Below are 18,760 nucleotides of genomic sequence, written 5' to 3'. Positions count from 1 at the left end.
GCTATGCCAGTCGATGTTTGGTTTGCCGTGTATGGTTTGCCGACGGAGAATCTGAAGTAATACTTCGTTGTAGCGGAAATTTCGCTCTTCTGGCAGTTGTTGTAGTAGGGTTTGACTGTATATACAGTAGATAAAAGTGTGTTTGAACGATCATGCTTCATGGGATCATTTCTTGAGGCTGATCGCCGAGTCGTCAGTCGCTATTTCGAAATGCATGGTCGGGAGGGTCAGTCTAAATTTGGGAGTCTCCCGGGCAATTCGGGAGAGTTGGCAGGTATGCTAATGAGGACACTTACACCAGTTGCGATACAAATTGAATTCTTTGTCATTTTTTTTCCCTTTTGTCATTTTTTTTGCCAACTACAACCTTAGAACATCCCAGAATTTTAATGATGCAATGTACAAAAAAATGTTGCGCAGCTCAAAACCAAACAAAATAAAGCACAAGAAATACACAAGCCCATTGCTGAAATGAGTGGAACAAAAACTGCACAGGAGTTGCATGATTTTCTTTTCTAAAGCCAATGGCAAAATGTAGGCATCTGCAAATACAGCAAAAGCTCGTTAATTCCAACTCAAAGGGGGCTGAAAAATTGTTCAAATGAAGCGAGAGAGAGAGAGAGAGACAGAAAGGCAGGGAGGTTAACTAAGCAGCACCCGGTATGCTACCCTACACGTGGTAAGGGGAACGGAGGGAGAGATAGAAAGGGGCGAGAGTAAAGGGAGATGATCACTTTTCCACATGTCCGTTGGCCATTACTTGAAGGGTACACAGGGCTCACACTGATAGTTCACAATCTCGCACTCAGTCCTGAGTCCTTCAAGAACTTGTGAAGTGCCTTCAAAGCTGTCCTCTGCAATGAAGGCTTACTCCAAGGACCCAGAATCGAAGTTCGAATTATCGAATGGGCGCTAGAATGAGCGGTCGTTGCGCCCCGCCACACGGGCAGACCCCGAAGTAGTCACATCTAGACTAGTTATCGCGAGCTAGGCACTACTACAAGTTTGTGGCGGCTGAGCCGATTCTGAGAGTTAAATTCATGCAGTGCCATACCAGAGGAAATATGATGAACTGAAACCACACGCAGCAAGAGTTCCAGAAACATTATTCACTCGAGATGAATACTTTGAGATTTTGAATACCAAATATTCGGATCAAACCGAATATTTAATACTTGAACTATTCGACCAAATAATAGAAACCGTCGAATATTCGCACATGCCTAGCAAAAAGACATTCCCCTAACCTACTTGCATGAGCTACACTTGTCATACGCAGTTATTGCTCGCTCATGACGAGTCCAGCTTGTCATGCGTTTTCTGGCACACTGCGTCCGGTATAAGGAGAGTTTAGCTTGTCCACAGCATTTTCTTGGTTTGCCGACAGATGGCAGCACGGGTACTAAATGACCATTTTGGTACTATTTGCTAAAAAAAAATTAGTGTTAGGAAGGTCAAACAACTTTTTCAGGTAATCAGATTATGTTTACAGCATGTTGCCGTGCAGATGAAGCCAAGAAAAAGAAAAAATTAGGAAGCATGCAAGAATAGCTCTTTACCTTAGTTATTTTCAGGCAGCAACCAGATCACTACAGGAAAAGCTGCATGGGCTGTGGTGTGCATGGCACTCACCAAATTGTGTGAGTCTGCACCCAAATGTTCGCATAGCCCATTGGGTTTTCAGACTCTGTGTCCGTCTCATGGCCATCAGGGCTGGCGCCGCTGTACTGCCGAATGGCCTGGTACACTGTCATGCCATACGGTAGCGGGTGGTCCCCAATCAGGAACTGCAGCTTGTGCCGTGCTTGACCCTGGTTTATCATCATGGCAGCCTGCATGAACAAACACCATCACTTGCTGCACTCAAGCTGAGCACAGAAAGAAGAGGGGTGGGGGTGGGGGGGGGGGGGGGGGGGGTCATCCTGAAAGGAAAACGAGGCTTTGAAATTGTGAAAATTTTGAATTTTATTTATGAAGTCTTTCTAAAAATTTTTTTGCCGTAAACAGCCCATAAGCACACTTCAGCAGCACTTGCTGTTGGGTGAGTTGGTTTGCCTCTTTCACTGTGTCCTGCAAGCATGGAAACAAACCAACTCGCCTAACAGCAAATACTGCATAATGCTCCTAACTGACAAGAGGAAACAAGATGGATAAGTTAAACTTTTCATGTATAGGTGTCCGCAATCCCATCTCCCTCATTTCCAGAAACTGTAGCCACACAGAGCTGCTTGGCATGCTTGCTTCCAGGATCTTTTAGAGCGATAGCTCTAACTGCAAATATATAGTTGCAGTTCAGTAGTTCATCTGACATTGAAATTACCTTCAGACATGGCGATTTCAAAGCAACAGCCTCAGGTCAGACGCCAAAGCATACTTTGTCTATGGCCAATGCAATGGTGTCCCAAAATTTGGCCCAGGTCGTTACCAACATTGGTCCACCCCCACAACCAAAATTTGACCTACCTCAACCACTGAAATTTGACCATATATTTGGACCGAAATCAATATACAGACTAATTTGACTATGGCCAACACGATAGTAACCTCTATATTTGACATGGACTATTCTGACCCAGGTTAAATGGTTAAAACTTGCTAGTGAGTACTTAATCCGTGTACATATAGCAGCTGCAGACAAGTCAAGAAAAAAAGCTATTGCTCGATCATCGGTGCAACAGAGTTAGAGAGACCCAGAAATTATTTCAATGGGCATATTGAAGTGTAACAGATCTGCAGAGAAGGTCTTTGTGGGTCATCATCATCATCAGACTGACTACACCCACTGCAGGGCAAAGGCCTCCCCAATGTCTCCCTAATTAACCCTGTCCTTTGCCAGCTGCGCCCACCCTATGCCTGCAAACTTCCTAATCTAATCCAATAATAATTTAGAAATTTTTAAAAATTTGTCGCAGTAGCTCGCGACACACCTCAAAGCGACACACCTCACTGCGCATCCCCTACCCCGATGAAGTCAGTGGGCAGAAGGGCCAGCCTTCAAGCTCACTCCGTCTGCCCAATGAATAGTAATCTCAAATAAGTATGAATAGTAACTCTGAAATAAGTGACGCATTCACATAATAAACGCGTCTGCTACAACAGCTCTCAAAAATTAGTTATTTTTCCTGCTCGTTATAAAAATGCCAGTTTCTGTTTTGCGACAATTAGTTCCAAGACCATGCGCAGCCAGGCTTATCGGTGCCAAAGAGGCGCCTCTAGACGAAATGTGCGAGCGCTCCTGTCGCTGCACGTTATGCAGAAGTCATATGCACGTCAAAAACGACAATTTGGATGACGCACCAGAAATCTGGCTTCTCTGAACTTGCGCAGATGTTTGGCGATGCGCAGTAAAGCCATGCTAGCAACATGTCTTTCTGTTCAGCTATAACGTTTTGGCGGGCTAGCTGTTCAGACTTCTTCTAGCACCACAGTCACTCCGCGGCAGCAGGCAGCAGTGCCTGCACTAGGATTTCGCATCATAAAGAAAAAAAACCCGCGATTTTCACCTGCGACGCGATGCGTCAGCAGTGCACTTTCTGTAGCGATGTGCAGCCCGCCAGGTAAGAGCACGTCTCTCGCTTGGTGTTGCTAGGCCTAATGTGCTCTGCAATAAGCCGCAGCAGAAAGTGTTTCCAAACTAGCCGCCGAAGATCATAGAGATGCCTAATCTTGTTACCCCCTCTACAATAACTTCATACTGGTATGAACATACAGTTGATTTCCCTAGGGAAGCGTATGGAAAAACGGGCCAGGCGAGCCGAGCCGCCTTGCACCGATGGCTGTGGGTCGCACTTGCCGAGTCAGAGTCTTCAGCACAAAGGTCATTACGGGCAGTCATGCGCTCATTGCATTGTTGCACGCATATCTCCTTGATTCTGATTTGGAACCAACTTGGTTGACGTCACGTCTGCCAATAACGTGCTCGGCCGACGTCTCTCATCGTGGACGGTCCTCACCGGCCGTCATACCAAGAGGGGCATGCATATTTTTCAGTCATATAATTTAGGCTTTTAATGCATTATCCCTAGAGGAGATTCGCCAGGCTCGCGCCAATTTGTTGTAAAATGAGGGTCGTCGAATAAATGGGGGGGGGGACACACAATCAGGGTTCCACGGCCGGGATCGAACCCGCATCTTCCGGGACAGTAACAGAGCGCCATAACCACTGAGCCACCGCGGCGGCCAGATGCTAAGATGCATGGGTACACATGAACTCAATGCACATCACACAGAATACACACACTGATACTGAACAGCACATGCATCGAGAGATGAACACTCCACATAGATACTAGAAGGCTGTAGAAGCCAGAAAAAATAACGCACCATAGTATCGTCAATGTCCTCATCAGAATTCTCTTCATCACTGCCACCATCATCTTCATCCTGCAAAGTTGAAAAGTCACAGACTAAGTTACGCTATAATCCAGGCAACTGGATTGTAACTGCACATATATTGAGCACAGTTCTCCATATTACAATGGCCATAAACAGGAAAAATGCAAGTTTTGAAATGGTAATATTCAACATGTTATTTCATATTTTGGCACGTGTAAACAACTTTGAAAATTACAATGCTACAGCAGCAAGGTTCAGCTAAAGTTAAAATTAAGACTTATTCCAAGGAAAAGCCACACTTCAGCTACGTAGCCAAACTCTAAAAGAAGCCCCCAGAATGCCTGAGGCAGTGTCCTGTAAGAGTGTATGCTCTTCACAGCATGCAACAAAGTGACGTGCAGCATGCCTCACAAAATATTAAGCAGCCTTTGCTACTAGATGATGGTATGCGACTGCAACATGCTCCTACATAAATGCAAGCAGTGCTTCTATACTTAATTCACTCGCATAATGATTGCACTTTTTTTTTAAATTGAAGCAAATTTAGGAGTGCAATCATTATGCGGAGTAAATTTTCCACAAAAATTTTTGGGCATCGAAAATGCAAACAAGCTGCAGGTTAGGCTTCTTACAATAGCTACCACGATCATAACCAAAAATAAAAGTTGAGTAAGGCTTACCTTTGTAATAAACTCGCACATTACACAAGCATCACATGAACTGCACATTGTCCTTTTATTTTTTCTCATTCGAAAATTACTTAATCCCAAGTCTGAATCCTCACTGTCGTTGCAGCACGATTCGTTGTTGGAAACGGCAATGGCAGTGTCATCACTGGGAGCATCTTCGCAGTCCCAAAGAAAGTCATCTTCCATTCCATCCAGAGCGTTGGATATGCCGGTCTTAAAACTCTAGACCACTTCCTGGTCGGGGATACCGCTCAACACATCGACAATCCACGAGCAAAGCACCTCCACGGACAGTCTACTGATTTTGCCGCTCGGCATCAAATCATGTTCGCCAGCCGCCATCCACTCTGCGTAGAGCCTTCGAACATTGTCCTTGAACAGTTTGTTCAGTGACACGTCAAGAGGCTTCAGCAACAACGTCAGACCTCCCGGGATCGCTGCAATGTCCATGCGTAGCTTTTTAGGCTTAGCATGTATGCTATCCAAAAGATGGCCTCTGAAGCTGTCCAAAACAAGAAGCAAGGGAAGCAGAAGCGCCCCTGGGCTTCGTTCCCAACAGTCTTTATCCAGTCAACCATCAGTTCTACAGTCATCCAGCCTTTCGTTTGAGAACAAACATGGATGCCATGGGGAAAGTTTCCCTTCGGAACAGTCTTCCGTTTAAATATGTGGCAGCTTCCGCCCGTCGGCCGTCACAGCAAGCACGACAGTTCATCGCTGCTTTTCTGCACCCGATGTCTTCACGAGGACACTCCGAACGCCCTTCTCGTTGGCCGTTGTGTTTCAGAGCATGTTGAAGGTCATCGTTTATGGGAGTTTAACGTCCCAAAGCGACTCAGGCTATGAGAGACGCCATAGTGAAGGTCTCTGGAAATTTCGACCACCTGGTGTTCCTTAACGTACACTGACATCGCACAGTTCACGGGCGTCTAGAATTTCGACTGCGTCGAAATTCGATCGCTGCGGCCAAGATCGAACCCACGTCATTCGGGCCAGCAGCCAAGCGCAATAAACACTCAGCAACCGCTGCGGCTCATGTTGAAGGTCAGTTGAGTTTGATCGGAATTCCCTATTTGCGATAAGCGGTAGTCACTCTTTTCGCGGATCCTGGTGACAAAATTGTAAAATTATCACATTGCTTTTATACGCTGATGGGAGCTGCTGGCATGACGACGTCTACCGCCACAGAGAAAGCCCATTTCATCGCATGAAGCGAGTAGTCCAACAGGAGCTAGTGCGTTAAGCCCTTTGCAGCGTTTTGGGTCTGCGGAAAGCTTGGCGAGTTACACGCACACAAGGAAATAATCCCGCGGAACATCAGGGACGGCATCCAAGTTGCTCCAGTCCCGCAAAACGTACACACGACGTATAATCTGTGGGGAATCAGCACCGCAGTTTCTCCCTGTGGTTTGCTTTCTCGCAAACCACTGTGCAGCAGCAGGAGCCTCGCCTCGATGAGGGGCACATTCCCTGGTTAGTTACCCTAACTAACAAGAGAGGGCACCAGTGTTGCAGCGCGAGAGAGGGCTTGCAGCTTGCGCGCTGGAGAGAGCATGACAAGCATGACTCTCTTTGGCTCGGACTGTCGGTGGGAGCGGACGTGTCACTCGTGGTTCCGCTCGTCGCCAGCGGGGCGAGGAAGTGGTGGGGAGACTCGCTCCCGTATCTCGTCCCGCCCGGCCTCGGAGTATCCCTTGCCCTAGCGTGGGCGAGCATTCGCTTGTGACATTGCTGGTGAGACGGATGACCTCGATTCCTTAGCGTGTTTTGTTGCTAGCTGGCATTATTGTTGCTGTAGTAATAAATGCCTGTTTGTGTCAGCCAGTGTGTCGTTCCTTTGATCCGTCAGAGCAAGGCCCGCCGTGGTCGACGTGCGCTCGGTAGCGTACACAATCACGGGGTGGGGTCTGGCGGCTTTGAACCGAGTCAGCTGCGGTTAAATGGAAAGAACGTATTCATCTCCCAAATTAAAACAACACATCTGGCGCCCAATGTGGGGCCTGCTCTTGGAACATTGGACGACTGTCTGTTCGGTTCGAGGAACGCTCCTTGTCCGGACTTGACAACTGCTAAGCCTAGAGTGAATTTTGATCACTAGGCCTTGCGGCATGCTTTTTTGAGTGCATGGTACATTGCACTGCACTATGTTTGAACTCTTCGACATGCTCAGCATGTTTTTCGTCAAGTTATCCCTGGAGTTCCTTAAAGAGAACAACTTGGTACGCATCTAGGGAGCGCGAGGCCTAGCGCACGTGGAGTTGGCAAGCCCGAAGTGAGTGAGTACGGAAGCCGCGTGGGTGGTTTTCTGCATATATTTTTCTCAGCTGCCTCTCTTTCGACACTGGGAGTCACGGCTCCAGGAGCCAGGTGGCCTGGGGCCACGGGTGCCGCTACGAGCTCACTGGTATTGCAGCTCGGCACCGGGCACTCCGACACCGTCCGATACAGTGGGCGCCGACCGCTCAGAAGCTGCCTCATGCAGTGAGCAGGGTAGGACCACCCCACAAAGCTGATGTCTCACCGCGGCCGCCTGCACGTAACCTGTCTCGGGTGTTTGTTTTGTTCACGGTCGTTGTCAGTGGTAGTCACGCCCAATGCTTTTCGGAGCTGCCTGCACCACATCAGAAGAGGCACAACTACCGGACCGTGGTGCTGGGGTGGAGGGGGGGGGGGGGGGGGGGGGCACTTTGCTGCCCACTGTTTTTTTTAACCTGGCACGAACTGAGCAGTCTCGTTCAACTCAAGAAAGTTTGTTTATGGGGGGTTTAACGTCCCAAAGCGACTCAGGCTATGAGAGACGCCGTAGTGAAGGGCTCCGGAAATTTCGACCACCTGACGTTCTTCAACGTGCACTGACATCGCACAGTACACGGGCCTCTAGAATTTCTCCTCCACCGAAATTTGACCGCCGCGGCCGGGATCGAACCCGCGTCTTTCGGGCCAGCAGCCGAGCACCATAACCACTCAGCCACCGCGACGGCAACTCAAGAAAGGGCTTTGTTCACTCAAACTTTGCGTTTGCACAGCCGCCCGACACGCTTTTGCTAGTGAGTTAAGCATCATGCCAAGAGACTCTTGCGGATGCCGTTTCCGCTCCCGTGACATACGTTAAAGGCACGCCGACAGCATTTCAGCAATTTTGCAAATCCGGTGGAGCCACCCAGGCTTACTGTCCGGTGCGCATCATCGCGCTGCCGCCTGGTGCGACGGAGCGGCCTGTACCCCGATTGCCGAATCCATCCGGGGCAGCTGTGGCGGGACTAGTCAGCAATCACCTCCGGCTTTGCCCTGGCGACTACTGCAGAAACCTGGCCTGCAGTTTTCAACTGGCCTTCTCTTCGCGGGCCTGCGGACACGGAGTCCACGGGCCATGCGAGTCGTCCCAGCGGAGACTTTCACGCCTCCTTCAGAACACCGTGGAAGGCTGCGTGGACGCTGTCGGCGTGACCTCTGCTGCAAGAGCTGCCTCAAGTGCATGAAGCCCAGGAGACTCCTCCACAGCCTGTACTTTCAGGCTCGAGGGTCTATTTAAGATTTGGGCGATGTGGGGAATCAGCCCCCCAGTTTCCCCTTGTGGTTTGCTTTCCCGCGATGCACCGTGCAGCAGCAGCAGCAGTTTCGCCTCGAGGAGGCGCACATTCCCTGGTTAGTTACCTTAACAAGAGAGGGCGCCAGTGTCGCAACGCGAGAGAGCTTGCAGCTCGCGCATGGGAGAGAGCATGACCAGCACGACTGTCTTCGGCTCGGATTGTCGGCGCGAGCGGACGTGTCGCTCGTGGCTCCGCTCATCGCCAGCGGGGCGAGGAAGTGGCGGGGAGACTCGCTCCCGTATCTCGTCCCGTCCGGCCTCGGAGTATCCCTTGCCCTTGCGTGGGCGAACATTCACTCGTGACCTTGCTGATGAATCAGACAACCTCGATTCCTTAGAGTGTTTTGTTGCTAGCTGGCAATGTTGTTGCTGTACTAATAAATGCCTGTTTGTGTCAACCAGTGTGTCATTCCTTTGTTCCGTCAGAGCAAGGGCCACCGTGGTCGATGTGCGCTTGGTAGGGTACGCAATAACGGGGTGGGGTCTGCCGGCTTTGAACTGAGTCAGTCGCGGTTAAATGAAAACGTATTTATCTCCCCAATTAAAACACAAATCAAGGCAGAAAACAGGCCAGAGCCGCGGCCCTGCTGCGAGTCTACGGAAAAGCGAGGAAAGTGCGCTTCGTGGATGCTGCCAAATATCGACTATAGACAATACGCCGTTGCGGTCGTCGACACTGCCGGAACGCTTATCCACTCCGCCAGCGGTCCCGATACGCCACAGTAGCCAAGGAATAAGCCATCGCATTCGCCACGTCTGATCTTGATTGCGGGGTCATTGTTAGCGACTCACGCACAGCCATAAAGAAATACGCCAAGGGGAGAATATCCGTGGAAACTGGCCGAACAATCAAGAACCTGAAACGCTCACCGGACAACAAGGTCAAGCTAGTTTGGTTTCCCGCACACATGGGGGACGTCTCTCTTCACCGCACCAACCTCAACGAGGTCACTCGTTCCGTCGCATGAGGTCTCATAGTAAACCGGGCTGGAGAGAGCCATAGTGAAGATGGGGGCAGAGATAGGCTGACGACCTTCAATGACTTAAACAACCCCGAAATATATAACACCAACATGTGCAAGGTCTGCAAGACAGACGTAGCCACACTTAGACACATACAGTCGACGACAGAAAATTCGGACATGCTTGATTATTCGGACTCTTTTGCGGCACCACGACATGGCCCAAAGAGCCTTTGTATAGGAGTGCCTGAAATTTTTGGACGCACCGCAACTGACTGTTCGATTTTTCGGATTTTTCGTTCGCACTCGCTGCCAGTTTCCAAGGTGCCATATAATGTGTACATCGGAACCTCATTATACTGCACGAGTCACCACATTGCGCCCGCGTGGTTTCGAATTCGAGCTGTTCTTGAATGTCTTTCCCCGCCTGAACTTGAAAAGCAGTCAAGAGTTCGCGGAACTCATCTGTGCCGAGTCTTTCATCTCGAATACAAAAAGAGGTAGCAGCGAAGCGCGTGGGAGGCATACGGCTTCACGGAGACGACGAGTGCGGGAGGAAATGGTGGTGCATTTCAAAGCGAGGTCAGCGTACCCGCGGCAAAACGCACCGCAACCCTGAATTTTCTAGCGTAAAACCGTAAACAAGTGGCGTGTCGATGAGAGGCAAGGCGCCTCTCATTCAAGCCACTGCAGATGCAGCGATTTCGGTTACAGTCGCTAGGCCTAATGACGAAGGCCAACGCCAACAGAGTGCCTGCTTTGGCTGTTTCTCTATTCTTATTGCTTTGCAATCTTCACGTTCTCGTTCCGGGCCCATCGTACTGCGGGTACAGCGCAGTTCCCGCAGCGGTGTGTTCACTTTCTGGTTTAGACTTCGTCCAAACCCGTGCGTTCATCGGTGACATGCCAAGGGCAACACAGCCAGCCGAGCTCGTGAAAGCAGTGACCGCCCGTCGTCTGTGCACATGTTGCGTGGCGAAGTTTAGTCATTAGGAGCTTTAGAATTTGTGCAATACAACTGACCTCTTCATCAGGTATATTGGCTATAAGTTCGTGATTTTTTTCAGTAAAATTTGATTTTCCGGACTGCCTGATTTTTCAGTCGTTTTCGCGGTGCCTAGAGGGTCTGAAAAATCGGTCGTCAACTATACTCTGGCAGTGTAAGGCACACCTCACCGGTGTTAATCTCAAAACCCTCTTGTCGAGGTGGTCCGCCTCAACGGGCAACTTTGGGCTGACCAGCTGGCCCTCGAGGCGGCGAAGAGACAAGATCTCGACGTCCCCACATGGGAGACCTAGGCCCGGTCGCACTAAACCCTGCTGGACACTCATTAAAGTTATTACTCCCTCACTCAATTGTTCATAGCCATCAGCTTCTCACGCTGCTTTCTCCAATACCGTATTTGGATTCCGTCGACGCCGAAATGCCTGCGGCAGCACGACTGGAATGCTCCAGCGCATAATCAAGAGCCTTGAGCTTGAACGCTGCCGTAAAACTAGCATAGCACCCCATGGTGAAACGGCACCGACACAGACACACGACCACCCAAAGCACTCCGCCGACTTTCAAAATGACAAACGCGAGCTTTTGTTATATTTTTGTGAAGAATTATGGGAACTTGCTTGCTGCGGGATGACTGCAGGTAAACGAACAGGCGGCTGCCGCTGTAGCAGTGCGGGACATCAAAACAGAAATGGCGGCTGACAGAGCAAGCCGAACATAGCATTCAACAAATCGCAGCGGCAAGTTCAGGGTGCGACCATTACGCGGGGAATAAAAAGAACAATTTTTCGACAACAGTCAGGGGTGCAATCATTACGAGAGTGCAATCATTATGCGAGTAAATACATAAGGGTGGAAGAGGGTCTTAGAGAAAATTTTTTAATATTGGACTTAACGAAATGAAAACTTCAGCTATTATGTATTTTAGTGCGCTGATTTCAAATATGGTATCCATTTTTGTGTATATTATGTCGTTTGTTATTAATTCAGGAATTTCAGTAAAATTATTCTGACAACTTTTTGAAAAAATTGGCTATTCAGATTCAAATAAATTTTATCCCAGTGGATTCTGCTATTATTAATACTTGCAATAAGGGTACTTTCATTGTTCTAGCCCTTCTGCAACCAAAGTTACAATGTTTTGAAGTTCACATAAAAGTGGCAAGGAAAAGGGTGATTTTTCTTCATGCTGTTTAATATTTTCACATTTTATTAAGAGTGCTGTTAATGGTTTTATTGCAAGCCCCAATCATTCAGCTTTCAAATAAAACAAGAATGGTGAAAATCGCGCGAACAAAAGCCGGGAAAAGCTTGTCAGCAGTGTGTAAGGTGGTGCAGAAAATGAAACAGAAAAACGCAAAAAACGAAATGAAACATTCTGAATCTATGTAAGCCCATTACAGCGCTTAATTTTCCGAAACAAACAGCTTATTAGGCCTATAGTGAATATTCAATCACCTTTTTGCGGTTGCCGCCACTTAGCAAGCTCCAAAAATGAGGTCGAGGGTGCACACTATTGTGAAGCAGTCTGTCGATCACCACCAAATCTACGACTACGTCGGTAGCTCCGCAGGCAATGGCTGGCTGGCGTCTACCTGCTCGTTCGCTAGCGTCCACATCTTGCGCTAGGTAGCAGAAATTGCTGCCAAACTGGCGATTTTATCATCAGCGTGCTTCGCAATTCCTCGTGATCGGCGCTGGGCAGAAATGTGTCTACTCTGACCCGCTGCTGCCAATCTCGCCCGAGCCCGCAACTTGCTCCATGTTGAAGGCAGACGCCGAAGCTGGTAAAGAAGTGCTTATCACGACCGCCAAATTGCACTCCTGTGCCTCGTTATTCCCTGTTCCAATCACTGCTTGCGAAGTAAACCATCCTCTGGCTCTCCATCACCCGCTGGGGCCACGATGTGCACCGCACTCGGAACGAACGCCGGAACGGCTGGCAAGGTCGAGTCATCCACCGGGCCACGCTCAGGCACTCCGCTGCTGCTAGTTGACATCATTGCCGACGAACTTGTGTCTTCCGCTGGCTTTCTGCGGCCTTTTTTATGTTTTTTCCCAAACTTATGCGCGCTGTGACCTTCCGATACGGTTTCGCGCCATGGTGGTCTTTCTCAAAATGGTGTCGCAAGACGAGCACAGAGCGTTCAAAAAAATGACGCCGGCCAATGAAGCGCTTGAATTTCGCCACGTGACATCCAATAGCCAGTAGCATTGCCGCATTTTATATCTTGTTTTCTGTCTTTTTCTCGGCGACCAATCGCAGTAGACCTTACGTACTGGCAGGAAAGAAAGCTGAAGCGTCGTTCTTTCAAACGAGACGAAAGTCGCCTCGCTGCGCCTGCTACTTTTGACACGACACGCGATGCAAAACGGGCATTTTCTATATTTTTCCGAGCTCTCTTGTCAAAACTGCACCTTTGCGTGTCGATTTCTTGTAAACTACGCAGTATTCAGCCATGAAACTTGAAATTAAAATGGAAAATGATCAGACATATCCAACTATGACAAAATTGAAAAGTCTATTTTTTCGCGATTTTTTGGTCCCAAGACCCGTTTCCCCCGTAACTGGAGACTATGCAGCAAACCAATAACTGCCATGGAAAAAGTACAATGTGGAAATAGCGGTGCAGAAAACTATTCACAGTGAAATGCACACTAGTGACATAATGAAGCAAAATATGACAAAAACCATATTTTACGCCTGTAAATTATTCCAGCTCAGCACCAATATTTGCAGTAATCGTCTACTGAACATGCTGATATGGAGGGAACAAGGGGGCATTCTTTAGGAACTTAAGGGGGGACGCGGGTCTTGAAATCGCGAAAAATGGTCAAAAATGGCAATTTTCAAAAATTGCTATTTTGAAGTCTTTAATGTCCCAACTATGCCTCTAAAAAATATTTTAGCTGAATTCCAACTCAAAGTATGAAAAAAACTGCAATTTAGAAACGTCGGTGAGCCGAAATTGAACGCCAAGCGCGAAGGTTTGCCCCATTTTCAAGCTGCCGTAGCTCCGCTCGACGCGAACCGATCGGCGCCATCTTGGTCTCGTTTGAAAGCTGGTTTCCCGCTTTCCAATTTGGCGCCTTTCGGCAAGCTGTAGACCCTCGCACAGCGGAGCTATCAGCACCCGTGCGCAAGCGGGGAAAGCGTCGCGAGACAGCCGCCGATTGGGTAAAACGGCGCCTCCTCGAGGCGCAGCCCTCTGATTGGCCGTGACGCATGCTTTGCCCCCCGCGGCCGCGTTGTACGGCTCCTTCCTGTCGTCTGCTTTCGCCTGCACGCCCGTCATTTTTCGCGCTCCTCTTTGTTTCCTAGTATTTTTCGTTCCGCCGTTTTCCTTATCGTTATTGTAGATATTTTGGCTATTGAATCGCTTCTTTTAGCCTCGAATTTCGTGCTTTTGCGTGTATTTGCCTGCCTGGTGTCTTTGTTCCGTGTCTCACGATGGCCCGAGACGCGCGCTTGAAAGCAAGCACGCGAAAAGCAGTCGGCAAAAAGAGACGTGCGCATGGAATAAGTAGAGCGCTGCATCGTCGAGAACTGCAGCTTCGGTGATGCCGCAAGCTGCTGTACCCTCGGTGGATGCGGCTGGACTGAGCTCGCCAACAACAGCTTCGCCGGTGGACGCGGCTGAACGAACCCTGTTGACGCCAGCATCGCCGATGGACGCGGCTGGACAATGCCGATCGCCGCCAACTTCGGTGTTACCGCAAGTCTCTGCAGTGCCGGTGGATGTGCCTGGACTAAGCCCGTGGAAAATATCGACTTTTGATACGCTGCAAGCCGCTTCGAATTCCGTGTCGTCGGAAGCGGCAGAGCCGGCTGACCTAAGCCTAACGTCGACTTCGGCGTTTGCGCACGCCGCTTCGTGCCGACGGACGCGGCTGAACCGAGCTTGCGTGCTCAACGCTTCGACAAGCACGCGCAGCGCGGACCTTGGCAGCGCGCCAAGCCGCTGACGCCGCTGATAACATCATTTGTTTTTTATATATATATTTTGAGGAGAGCTCGGGGGGGGGGGGGTCGGCGAACTTGGCAGAGCACCAAGACGTTGTGCGCTCTAAGCTGAAGCTTGAACATTCGCATTAGACACTCCTCACTGTCCTGTTTTTAACCTCGCAAGAAGCAGTTTCTCGCTTCAACCAAGGAATGGCAACAACCAGCAGAGCTGTTGCAGCACAGCTTGGTTACAGGCCTGGGAGCTGCCTCATTGGTAGGAGCCTTGAAAAAGATAAACAGAGGCTGTGCAGGTCTGATAAGGGTCACACCAATGCTGAAAAGGTGAAGAAGAGGATGGCCAAGAAGCACAAGCCTGACAGCACCCAGGACTACTGCCCAGGACTTTTGTGAATGTGTGGCAGATTCAAAGAAAATAGCAAATGATTTTCTGAGCTTTTTTTTTGTCAAGTGCCAATGCAATACAGAGGTTTTCATAATCTTTACATGAACAGATTTCTGTAAATTTGGTGTTATTGTGTTCAGCAATGACTGGGCGGCATGCTAAAGCATTAAATTTTTCCATATGATCAGTAAACAAAAATGGCAGAGTAAGCAAAACTTTGAATGCAATTTTCTCAGCTTTGCTTTTTCGATCAAATGCCTTTGCCTTACGGAACTTTTCATAATGTTTGCATCGACTGATTTTATTGAAGTAGGTATCATTTTTTTCAGCAACACCTCAGCTACATCCTAAAGCTTTCCAATTTTCATTAAACCCAATAGACTAGCAATTAGGTCAGATGTAAGCTAATTACTCCCACATTGTTTTTTTTTTCCTACTTTGTTATTCATTCATGACCTATGTGATGACTTTTTAAAAATTTCTTTAGCTTTAGGATGTGCAATGGGCCCTTAAGAATGACAGCATTACTTTAAAACTAGTTTTTTTAATTAAGAAATCACCATAATGGCCCGTAAGAAAAGACCTAAGTGTCATAAATTATTTTGCCATATCTTCATTTCTAGATGAGATATATAAAATCTGAATATATATTTGGGATTAGCATTCAAAGATATATCTGCATGCCAATTTTCAGGAAGATATGTTAAGAAATAAAAAAAAAGTTTTCAAGACCCTCATCCCCCCTTAAGCTTCTTTCCTTTTTCGTTTTTGTTCTAAATGCAATGCAATAAAACCTTGCTATAATGAACAGGTAAAAAATCTTAAAATAGTTCAATATAGACAAAATTCGTAATATAAAATGACGCCAAAAAACCCAGTGTCGAGAAGCTAAATTTAGTCAGTGAAAGAATGGCACCTGGAAGAGATCTTTGCCATAGTTTTACACCTTATGAGTTGCAACATGTGTAGAGTGAACCAAGTAAGGTTTCCACTTTATAGTAAATCAATGGGCCCTCACACAGAGCACCCAGCTTGCACAAATATAAATGCATTTTGTTCTTTGAGTTTTGCTTTGACTACTAAATGCATAAATTTTTACACCGCTGGGCCCGCAGTGTGTAGAAAACCATGCTCCGAACACACTTTGTGCATTGAAGTTCACATTGAGTGTAATAGCACATGCAAGTATACAAGCACACAAAAAACTCACTCGTATCCTCCCGTAGCCCCTGATGACCAGGTACCGCTCAATAGCTTGCACAAGTGCCAAAGGATCTATTTTTACAGGTCCCCCTCTCCACTGTCGCAAATTGGAACATGATGGATGCCTCTGGAGGTTGCACTGCATAGATAAACAATCAAGCAAACAATATGAGTAACCCGTGAAAATCCCCACTACAAGCAATGACACACTAGGACCAAAATGCCTTTGCACGTCCCCGTGTGCATGAGTAACCACTACACAGACAACATATTTAAAACAAGAATGTTGGGACACCATATAGGCACCGTGCGGATTTAGCTCCGAAGCGACACGCGCACGTTCACAGTGAGAAGGCGCACGCGTTCAGTGAGACGGCAAGACGAATTCGCCGGAGCAGCAGTAAGCAAAGCAGAATTTTTGCGGTACGCCGGTGAGGTTATTTCAGGCACCAATAAATATTGAGTACAAGAAATTGCTGTGCTGTTGGCTGCAATAACACTTACTGGAATTCACCTAAAACCAAGCTCACCTAAAACACGCATCTTCCTGACCGAAAAGTGACAAGGAAACATTTTGATTCTAGAACGCGTCGAGCTTGTACTTCCATTGCAATTCCGTATCGCACAGCTGGCCGTGTGAAATATTCCGCGAAGATAAGATATCTTTCTCAGTCTTCTAAATTTTGGGGTCAGCAAGTGAAAAAAAAAAAAGAACGTTACTACGCTCGGTAATCAATCATATTCAAGCGCTTCTATCGAGCACAATATGCACCCCTTGCCTTGAGGCTGCTGAAAAACAAATACTTTCTCTTTTTGGAAAAGGGACGATTGTTGGGCTAGTTGGTTCATGATACTGGAACAAAACAGCGTGAAAACACGGGACTACAGAAAGGCAGAACACAGACAGCGCTGACTTACAACTGGGTGTATTTCGTGCAAGAGAGAATTAAATACAGAAAGCAAGCATAAAAAAAAAACAACACACTACTGATATCATTTGTTAGTATCTAAGAAAACTGCTTCTTTCTTTGATAAGTGAAGAGATGGTTCGCTCAAGCATTCACCTCCTCTGTGGTGGATGATAAAGGCTCCATAGATCTCTTTGTATCTGGCTGCTATAAGTGCGCAGCACTTTGCACTGCCCGAAATGAGGAATGCAAACACATGTAGTCACGTGTTTGGGAATGGCAACAACTTTGCTATTCCTCAATTCAATTGCATGCTCTCTCAATCTACAGCTAATGCAACGACCGGTCTGCCCACCATAAGTGGGACTGCATGAGAGAGGGATTTAAGATCACTTTGCTTTTGCATTCCACACATTGTCTCACATGCCTTATGTGGCATTCAACCCGTTTTTGCTGATGACCATTTACTTTTTTGCACAACGAGCTCAGTATGTTGGGAGCATATGTGCATGGTGTTATCCATCGGCTAACACCATGCACATATGGAATGGAAGCTATCTTCGCGGAACTTCGTTCGAAATGATTGGAGGGATCTGGTCGACGCTTCTATTTCAAAAGCTGGTAGTGCACGCTGCTGATGGTGTCCATAGGGTAGCCCACAGCACTGTCTGTGTTCTTCCTTTCTATAGTCCTGTGTTTTCGCGCTGTTTCGTTCCAGTTTCTCTTTTTGCCTTCTTTTTTTCTAAGCAGGGCATACCTTCATGAATGCACTTTTTATTTCTAGCTTTCAGATAAAAAGCGAAAGGGTGGCACTGGATGTTTGTAGTTGTCACACGACATGCTACTGGCCATTACGTCACATCATACCACATCTCTGATTAATTCTTAGTTTAAGACTGCCCACCTTAGTTCCAGTTATAAGCGGAATCCTTTCTTCTTTCCAGTGAGCTTTGTTCTGGATGCTCATGAAGAGCTCGGCCAGGTTCTCTGGAGTTACTATGACAAGTTTTTATCACATTTCTGCTTCTGCATCTGAGAGACAGACATATTCAGCAGAAACATTACACAAGCTTACACAAAGTAAATAAACCTTGCGGGACAGTCCTGTTTCTTCGGTTTTAAAGTTGCGCCATTCAGAATTCGGGCCACGATCGCTTGTCCCATTTAAACAGTTCTATTATGCCTTCTTGATTGTTTTCGCTAGTAGGAAGGTCTTCGCACACTCCCAAATCTTCGGCTCTCAAGAAGTCATTCAGGCCAAATTAATGCCTCCAAAATGGTTGAGCACATACTCCACCTTCACTGGCTGCAGTCCCCAAATAGCACGAACATAGAACGTACCGTCAAAAAAAAATCTTAGAACCATTACTGTTTGCCTTTTGTCGTAGCACGCAATGTACGACACCATGAGATTAATTAACCTCACACTAATGAAATGTAAAAGTTTATCACTGTTCGTGAGAAGAAGATTTCATAAGGGCTTTTTCCAGTCAGTCTGACTTGGCCACCTTTAAAAATTTTGGGTACACTTTCCTGCAGCTTGGTACTCCATTCTATTTGCTTGAGAGTGACTAGTTTTGGACAATGTGTTGTTCCTCTGCAAAAAGCTGCCTCAGCAGCGGCATGTTTGAATTCTCCTGCAACGCCTGCCTTACAGCTATAAGTTGCTTCGGCTGGTCGGTGACAACTGCGTAAGAAAGAGGAACCGCTAAAACTTAAGTG

General features: G+C 47.6%; 1 protein-coding gene across 5 annotated transcripts in view; it reads right to left on the bottom strand.

Annotated features, from left to right (window-relative positions):
- The window catches only part of ctrip (E3 ubiquitin-protein ligase ctrip), a 102,840-nt gene that overhangs the window by 31,134 nt on the left and 52,946 nt on the right, over positions 1-18,760 (bottom strand). For all 5 annotated transcript variants that reach the window (XM_077658626.1, XM_077658625.1, XM_077658628.1 and 2 more), the window contains exons 23-25: positions 16,138-16,269; positions 4,324-4,383; positions 1,633-1,832 (exon numbers count right to left, since the gene is read on the bottom strand). In XM_077658626.1, coding sequence (XP_077514752.1) covers positions 1,633-1,832; positions 4,324-4,383; positions 16,138-16,269 — 392 coding nt within the window. The remainder of the gene's footprint in view (positions 1-1,632; positions 1,833-4,323; positions 4,384-16,137; positions 16,270-18,760) is intronic.

The sequence above is a fragment of the Amblyomma americanum genome, chromosome 3 (genome assembly GCF_052857255.1).
Source record: "Amblyomma americanum isolate KBUSLIRL-KWMA chromosome 3, ASM5285725v1, whole genome shotgun sequence".
Taxonomy (NCBI): domain Eukaryota; kingdom Metazoa; phylum Arthropoda; class Arachnida; order Ixodida; family Ixodidae; genus Amblyomma; species Amblyomma americanum.
The sequence above is the reverse complement of the archived record's forward strand: the minus strand, read 5'-3'. Positions and strand labels throughout refer to the sequence as shown.